The sequence below is a fragment of the Herpailurus yagouaroundi genome, unplaced genomic scaffold (genome assembly GCF_014898765.1).
Source record: "Herpailurus yagouaroundi ecotype Mexico unplaced genomic scaffold, PumYag 142, whole genome shotgun sequence".
Lineage (NCBI taxonomy): Eukaryota > Metazoa > Chordata > Mammalia > Carnivora > Felidae > Herpailurus > Herpailurus yagouaroundi.
Window position 1 is genome coordinate 50,998,386 of NW_024412397.1, and position 9,466 is coordinate 51,007,851.

At 33.2% G+C, this 9,466-nt stretch overlaps 1 protein-coding gene across 3 annotated transcripts in view; it reads left to right on the forward strand.

Moving 5' to 3' along the window:
• ROCK1 (Rho associated coiled-coil containing protein kinase 1) overlaps positions 1-9,466 on the forward strand; it is a 163,409-nt gene that overhangs the window by 32,182 nt on the left and 121,761 nt on the right. For all 3 annotated transcript variants that reach the window (XM_040479259.1, XM_040479261.1, XM_040479260.1), the window contains exon 2: positions 6,752-6,833. In XM_040479259.1, the coding sequence (XP_040335193.1) occupies positions 6,752-6,833 (82 nt within the window). The remainder of the gene's footprint in view (positions 1-6,751; positions 6,834-9,466) is intronic.

Consider the following 9,466-nt stretch of genomic DNA (forward strand, 5'->3'; position numbering starts at 1 on the left):
CACACACACACACACACACACACACACACACACACACACACACACACACACTGGTGTATTACTCAACCATTAAAAAGAATGAGATCTTGCCATATGTGACAACATGGATGGACTTAGAAGGTACTATGCTAAGCAAAATAAGTCAAAGACAAACACTGTAATTTCACTCATGTGGAATCTGAAAAAGTGAATGAAAAAACAGACTCAAATACAGAGAACAAGCTAGTGTATTAAGAGGTACAGATTTCTAGTTATAAAGCAAGTCAGAGAGATAAAAATTACAGCATAGGGAATTAAGAAAAAAGTTTGACATCAATTTTTTTTTTTTTGAGAGAGAGCATGAGCAGGGGAGGGTAAGAGAGAGGGAGAGAGAGTGAAGGAGAGAGAATCCCAAGCAGGCTCTGTCCTGTCAGCACAGAGCCCAACATGAGGCTAGAACCCACAAACCATGAGATCATGACCTGAGCAGAAACCAAGAGTCTGACGCTCAACCGACTGAGCCACCCAGACTCCAATCAATCTTTTAATACCAAGGGTTAGCCTGTTTTAGAAGTAGTTTGGTTTTCAGAGAACCTGGTTTTACTGCCAGCGTTTTAATGTGTTTTTGGTAGTTTCTAAAAAAATGTCTAGGTCTAGAATGGTAACCAGTTAGATTTTAAACTTTTACTTAAAAGTGAATGTTTTTTATATATAGCATATCTTCTTTCCTACTGCCATTATATTCTCATTTTTAAAAAAATATTTATTTATTTTGAGAAAGAGAGAGCAAGCATGTGAACCGGGGAGGGGCAGAGAGGGGGGAGAGAGGGAATCCCAAGCAGGTTCCTCACTCATTGTGGAGCCTGATGCAGGGCTCAGTGTCAGGCACCATGAGATCCATGACCTGAGCCAAAAATCAAGAATTGGAGGTTTAACCGACTGAGCCACCCAGGGGCCCCTATATTCTCATATCTTAAATATATTATTACTGATGGATTTAATCTTAAATGATATTATGCATAGGATTCTTATTTTTTGTAGAGAACAAAAATTTGTAAAAATGTTTAGTTGAATAATTTTCTCCTGCTTCTTTTGCTTAAGTTTTGTTATACGATCTTTTGCTCATAATAACAGTGCATCTTAGGAAATGTGAAATGTTCATTCTTTGGATATTCTTTTAAAATGTTATATTTGTAATTAATTATACTTGCCTTTATGTGTTTATGTGAAAGTACTTCCCCAATGTGACTAGCTTCTTTGAAAATACACTGCTGTATCATTGTTAAGCTATGAGTAGCAAAGAATTTAATTATTGTAATTCTTTGACATTGATTCCTCTTTTATGTATCCTCTCTTCTTCAGATCTTAAATTGATGATTAAACTATATATGATGGGCACGTTGTGAAAGCAGAGGGTAGCTTTTCTTCATGCCTAAATAATAAAGTGAAGGAGCAGTAGGACTACATGTTTTGGCTGTTATGTCTTGTAAATTGTTTTTGTACTTGGGGGAATGTTAATTTCTGTTAAGGTCTTGAGTTCTGATACTAGAATATGGACTGTAGGAAGTGGGGAAGTCTTACTTGTTATTTACAGAACTTTAGAGTGTTGAATAAAAGTCAGAATTCCTTGCCCCGATTTATGGCTGGAGATAGACATTCATTCCTTGTGTAATTTATCTATTGCTTTAAAGTGGAAGCCTGCATACCTCTCCTCCACCACAGTGTCTTGATTCCCCTTAGCCTCTGTTTTGTATATGCTTTAGAATATGCTAGAATACCTTCTTATTCATTTTATTTTTCTGATAAAAGGCATATAAATTTTGCTTATGGACAATCCTGAAAAGCCATATACCATCTCAAATTACTATAAAATTAAAAGTGTAGGGTTTAGGTCCAAACACCTACTCACCATATAATTAGTGGAGACAGCTGATTTTCCATAAACAAAAGTATGATCAAATTCTGTGGCCAAGCAAAAATGAGATACCCAATGTTAAAAAAAAAAAAAAAAAAAAGGCAGGATTACGATGTTGGAGAAGGGTTTATAGCACAGCGACCTAAGATTTACTCTTAGGGTTTTATGACCACATGACTAAAATGCCTGTTTTTCTCTTTATGTCACTTCTAGCAGTAGTGAGACTAATATGTAGAACTTTCAAATGTCAGGGAAATAAAGCAAAGAGAGGGAAGTAGGACTCTTAACGGACACTTTACATACTTATTTAATTCTCACAAATCCATTATGAGTTGTAGGTAGTTACTATTCTCATTTTACAGAGGAGAAAACAGGCTCAGAAAGTTTATGTGACTTGTCCTCCCAACGGTAGCATGCAAATATACTGTTTTTTTTTCTTCAAAATGCTTTTGATTTATTTGAATTCTTTTGACCCATCTGGAATTCATTTTATTATGAAGCATGACTCAAAAATCCTTCATCTGCATAGTTCTGTTCAGTTATACAAACGTTTACCAAAGAGTGACACTTTTGTCAGCCCCATCTTTCCCCTGTCCTGACTATTAAATGGGCAGTTCTCTTGCCCTTTCAGTGCAAGAAGTCCTATAGCTCATGCATTGGTTAATTGTATTTCAGTGCAGTGACATTTATTGAACCCCTGCTGTTAAGTATTTCAGCGAGGATGCTTTAAGTTATAAGAAATCGAAAATCCGATGCACGCTGAGTCAGACAATTCATTCTCAGGTATGTGTAGACTGGCTCCAGAGTAGGTTAATTCAGTGATTCAGCAAACATCATCAGGGACCCAGGTTCCTTCCATTCTTTGGCTCTATCATTATCATTGTGTTTGGCTTTGTCCTCTGCCAACTTCCCTTGAGGCTGCAAGATGGCTGCTGTTATTTGAGGTGTCACGTACAGACGTGATATTTTCTCATGAAAGGAAGATATTTCTTTTTAAAAATTTTTTTTAATGTTTATTTTTGAGAGACAGTGGGACAGAGCACAAATGGGGGAGGAGGGGCAGAGAGAGAGGGAGACACAGAATCCAAAACAGGTTCCAGGCTCTGAGCTGTCAGCACATTCGAGCAGGGCTCAAACTTACGACCTGAGCTTAAGTTGGACACTTCACAGACTGAGCCACCCAGGCACCCCTAGATATTTCTTACATGTATCACTTTCAAGAGAGAAGAAATTTCCCCCAGAATCCTTCTGAAGACTTTCCCTCATGTTTCATGTGCCAGCTTATTACCATCTTCCTGTATTTAAAGTGAACATTGGCAAGAGTAATGGGCCACCATTTTGGTTTAGATTACACTAATCAGAACCATCCTCCTGATGCTGAGGAAGATCTCCCTACTTCTGGGAGCTCATAGTCTTGTGGAGGAAGTTGGGTGGCTTGAACAAAATTGAAGTTAAATTAGGAAGGTAGAAGGGGGAAATAATTGTTGAGGTAGGAGAACCAATAGTCTTACTATCTACTGTGTTATCAGTAAAATGTGATGCTCAGTTCTGGGGCTTAGCTTACTCAAAGCACTTGAAATCTAGCTTGAAGATTGAAGTAAAAAATAAGACAAGGGGAACTGTCAGTTTTTATAGGTAGTTTAGTGAAGGTCATGCAGAAGAAAGAGTAGGAGAAAGAGTAGTAGAGAAAACAAGTTTGAATCCTAGCCAGACACCTTTCTAGTTATAATTAGAAGAATGATTTGTGGTTTTCTGTTAATTTTTTAACAATACAGCTTGAGTTTAAATATACATATTCTCAATTCCTAATTTCATTTTTGAGATATTCAGGATTTTTTCAATCATATTTTTATCATGGTCATGTTATATTTATAACTAGTAAACTAGGGGTTAACATTTTGATTCTGATACAGGTTGCTAGCTAGTATTGGACAAGTCAGTATTTCTGATTGCTATTTGTCCTGGCTATAAGATGAAGTGGTTCAACAAGGCAAGTTTTGAGATTTTTTTGTGCCTAACATTTAGTAAAAAAACCAAAAAAAACCCTCAAAAACAACAACAACAACAAAAAACTTATATGGAGTAAGATTGGAAGCAGTTGCTTTAATATATTTACCAAAGAGAGCATATGAGTAAAATTTAATGTACATTTCCCACATTTTTTAATGTTTCATGTGGTAGTAAAAAACAATTTAAGCTATTATAATTTAGTTCTGATCTTTTAAAATTGGCAAGTATGTTTGGAAGTAGATGTTTACTATAAACTATTAAAATAAGTTATTATAAAATATGTTGAGATTATTGCTTTATATGTACAGGCATTTTCCAGACAACTTTAAGGTACTAAAATATTGCCTAAAATTTTTATTGTGTAGTCAGGAGTACTTGGACTACTCTATAGATTAATTTTGGGGAGTAACCCGATGCACTGACATTTAGTATCTAATCTGAGGAAAGTATTTCTTGAATAATGTAATACCTTTGCTGTTGAGCATAAAAATCACTGGCTTAAATGTACATTTTATGCCTACTTGTTCAGGTCATTCTGCAAGGTGCTGTGGGAGAAAACAAGATATTAACTGGTTTCTGCCTTAACTTAAAAGTCTTTTTTTTGAATTCATGTTTGTCTTTTCCTAGAAAATAGTGAATTCACATACTTATTGGTTTGGCTTTTCAGTTTAGATTAGACCAAGCATCAGCTGGTCTTTCTAAAAATCATGTTTCCATATAAAGGTTCTGTTTTTTTGTTTTTTTTTTTTTCTGTAAAAAGAATTACCAGAAATATTCAAATTGCTTAGAAGAGTCTAGGGTATGTATTTTTTTTTTTGACACCCATAGTTTTCTTTTCTTTTTTTTTTTAATTTAAACCCAAGTTAGTTAACATAGTGTAATAATGGTTTCAGGAGTAAAATTAGTGATTCATCACTTACATATAACACCCAGTGCTCATCCCAACAAGTACCCTTCTTAATGCTCATACTCATTTAGCCCATCCCCCCACTCACCTCCCCTCCAGCAACACTCAATTTGTTATGTGTATTTAAGAGTTTCTTATGGTTTGCTTGGTTTTTTTTTTTTCCAATCTTCTTTTTCCTTCCCTTCCCCTGTGTTCATCTGTTTTGTTTCTTAAATACCACATATGAGTGAAATCATATTTGTCTTTCTCTGATGCCGCTTATAATACTTTCTAGCTCTATCCATGTTTTTGCAAATGGCAAGATTTCATTCTTTTTGATCACCGAGTAATACTCCATTATACACACACACACACACACACACACACACACACACACACACACACACATCTTTTTAATTCATCAGTCAATGGACATTTGGGCTCTTTCCATAATTTGTCTATTGTTGATGGCACTGCTATAAACAGTTTATTTGAAGATACAGGGCATATGCCCTCTCAAATCAGCATTTTTGTATTCTTGGGATAAATACATAGTAGTGCAATTGCTGGGTCATAGGGTAGGTCTGTTTTTAATTTTTTGAGGAACCTGTTCTCCAGAGTGGCTGCATCGGTTTGCATTCCCACCAGCAGTGCAAAAGTGTTCCCCTTTCACCACATTCTCACCAACATCTGTTGTTTCCTGAGTTGTTAATTTTAGCCATTCTGAGAGGTGTGAGGTGGTATCTCATTGTCATTTTGATTTGTATTTCCCTGATGCTGAGTGATGTTGAGCATCTTTTTATGTGTCTGTTAGCCATTAGGAGGAAATGTATCTTGAAGATAGATGAATTTGCATTAGTGGAGGAGCTTTTTCTTCAGATCTGCACAAACCTGTATATTTTGAAAAGCCAGTATCAAATGGATTGGTCTTTTTAAGCAATCAACAGCATTGGTATTATTACCTGTTTTTTCCATGTTCAGTTTCCAACTTATGCAATGATATATTTTAAAGTGTGTGTAAATTTGACTCTGCTTTCTGGTTTCTTAAGGAAATATTTTAAGTACTTGTGTTCTAAAATAGCTGAGTGATCACACCTGTGGCTTAACACAAAGTATAAAGTCTGCATATCCTCTGGCTTTAATTTTTCCTTCAACCTTTTATGAACATGACTGTACAGGGTCTGCAGAAGGTGTGTCTTCCCTTGTTGCTTTTGTTTTTATTCTTGGGCTCCGCTAAATTTCCCCAGCTAAATAAAATGAAGATTACTTGGGATTATCTGAATATTCCTCCTGCTCCTGCCACAAGATGGATATAACCCGAATAGATGTGTTCCCACTTGAGCATTGATTGGTACACCTTCACACTGCTCTGCACTTGCTGAGATAATATTTAAAAATCCACCTAAAAGTAAAAGCCTTTGTCCTTTACTAATGGTTGTCCTATAAAGTGCTTCACAGAAAGAGAACTCTTATGAAAATGCAATATATTTTTATAATTAAAAATTTATCTAAATGCAGAATTTATTTTATACCAAACAGTCACTGTTTAGTTACTATCTTGTCAAATATTTATAGTCACCAATGTACACCATTTGTTTTTGATGAGTATCTCAAGTAAAGATAAATGTAGGAAGGGGGAGTGAAAGTACAATTTCATGGGAAATGGAATTTCAATTTCAAAGGGAAAGGGCATGAGTTGAAGTTTTATGTAGTGAGTTTATAGTGATTTTGCTGCTTCTCAGACTGGGGGAGTTAGAAGGTAAAAAATCTATATGTGAAATAAATAAAAACAATTTTTTTCTTCTTCCCAGCGCCCATGTAATCTTGTAAAAGGTGTTGAATGCAAGATGTATGAGAGAGGACAAACAAAATGTTTGTGTTGTGTGTTACTTTACTCATAAAAAAGGAAAGTGTTCATAGTATGATCCCAAAACTAACTGTTTGTTTGTTTATTTGTTTAGGATGGATTGGATGCTTTGGTATATGATTTGGATTTTCCTGCCTTAAGAAAAAACAAAAATATTGACAACTTTTTAAGCAGATGTAAGTAATTTTTTGTGGAGGTTAATGACAGACTCTATATAATGAAATATTAGATAATTCAGGCCAATATTTTTTTTTCTTCTGTGTACTCTTTGGTTATTTCATCAGTAATTCCTACATAAAATAATAGGAAATAAGAAAGAAACTTTATTAGTTTATTAATATGAATGCCTAACAGGAGAATATAATATTTTATAAAATATTTTGCAGAAAAGGGAACGAAAAGTAAATGGCTAAAATAAGTAAGTTAAAATAATCATATACATACATGCATATTGAATTTCAATAGTGTTACATTTATTCTTTATTTTTCTTTTGTAAATTATTAGCTGTTTCAATACTTGCAGGTAAGAACAGATTGCATATGAAAAGCTCTCCTACCAATGAGATAATGAGAATTTTCTCCATGGAAGGTGGCTTATATATTAGGTTTTACAGATTTTTTTTTCTAAAAACTTTTTTGGATTATGATACTAGATTTAATCAATTAAAACTTGATTAAAGAATTTATTAAGATAATTTTAAACTTTAATCTTAAAAAATGACAATAAGATTTGGATATATAATATTCCCACTCCATTTCTTTATTTCTTTTCTGTACATAGTGATACATTTGGGGTAGGCTGGTTTTAAAATATGTTAAAATTCAATTTTAGTTATATATGTTTTGTTAGAAAATTTTATTTTTCTAAGTAGTAAAATCTTTTTACTTCGTTCTATTTCTATATCGTTTTTACACTTTGAAGTCTTGCCTCAGAATTCTAATTTTTTTAAATCAGTTTATCAATTTAATTTTTTTAAGTTTCTTTTTTATAAAAATATTCAGTCTGATTTAATTTTGTAATTGGTGCCAGAGTCTGAATTGGGAACTTTTTAAGTATAAGTTTTCTTAATTTCTCACATCTTACTGAAGTTACAGGACCATTTTATTACTGTTACATTTGCTTATCAACCTAATGTACTCAAAAATAGAGCAAAAAAACTAAAAAAGTGGAGAATCTTGACCATTTCTTATTTGATGGGAGGCATAGAATAAATGCTTATTAGTACAAGGGGGTGGTGCTGTATGATTTTGTAAAATAGGCTAGCAAAGATTGGAACGCATGCTTTCTTAAGCTATTACTCATTTTACTATACAATATTATTACTTTCATAATAGTAAATATGCCTTTATATTACATATTTTTATAAATAGAAGCCACAGTAGAAATAAGTAAAATAAAGTGAAAGTATAAAGCCTAAAGTAAATTTTTAACTGATAAACTTAAATAGTTTAGTTTTTAAATTGGAGAAAAGTACAGAGTAACATAACAAAATTTTAGCAAATTGGATCTAGCATTATGTAAAAATTGTGATAAAGAAGGGTGTATACCAGGATTACACTGTAAAATTTAAGGTTCAAAAATCAATTAGTGTAATTTACCATAGTAATGTATTAAAAAAGAAAATCCATAATATCATTCAGGAAATGCAGAAAATGCATTTGATAAAACTAGGTATCCATTCATGATTTAAAAATATCTCTCTGAAAACTAAGGAAACTTCCTTACCCTGATAAAAAGAATCCAAAAAAAACCTACAGTTAGATTGTATTTAGTTGTGTATGACCAAATGCTTTCCTCGTAAGATCATGAAGAGGCAAGTCTGTCTGCTCTTACCACTTTCATTCAACATTGTCCTGGAAGTTCTAGACAGTACAGTAAGGTAAAATAAAAAAAAATCATATAGATTAAAAAGGAAGAAGTAAAAATTCAGACAACATGCTTTTGTATACATAAAAATCTCAAGATTCTACCAAAAAACCTACAAGAACTAATTAAGTTCAACAAAGCTGCAAATTAGAAGATTAATATGCAAAAAGCAATTCTATTTCTTTATATTAGCAATAACCGATTTGAAATTGACATAACAAATATAGCATTGTTTATAATAGAAGCAAAAACATGGCTAATTTAAGGATAAATTTGACAAAATATGTATCAGACTTGTATACTGAAAACTACATATTACTGAGAAATTACAGAAGACCAAAAAAAAAAAAAAAAGAATGTATATTCAGTGTTCATGGATTGGACAATTCAATAATAATATGTTAAGAGTCCTCATATTAACTGATAAATAGAATCCTTTATTCTCAGAACCCGAGAAGCCTTTTTTTTTTCTCTAAAGTGACCAGCAATTCTAAAACTCATATGAAAATGTGAAGGATCTGGAATAGCCAAAGCAATTTTGGAAAGTAAGAGCCAGGTTGGAGAACTAATACTACAAGATTTCAAGATCAAGACAGTATATATTAATGAAAGAATAAATACATAAAATAAATAGAACAAAATAGAGACTTCAGAAATACATAACCATCGATTTATTTTCGACAAGGTAATTCAAATGCAAGCCTTACTTCACACCATATATAAAAATTAACTCAAAATTTTTCATAGACCTAGATTTAAAAGCTAAAATAGCACTTCTGGAAGAAAACACAGAAAATATTTGTGACTGGTTAGGCAATAATTTTTTAGATGGGACACAAATAGCACAGACTACTTTTAAAAGAAGATAGATGAGGGGCGCCTGGGTGGCGCAGTTGGTTGAGCGTCCGACTTCAGCCAGGTCACGATCTCACGGTCCGTGAG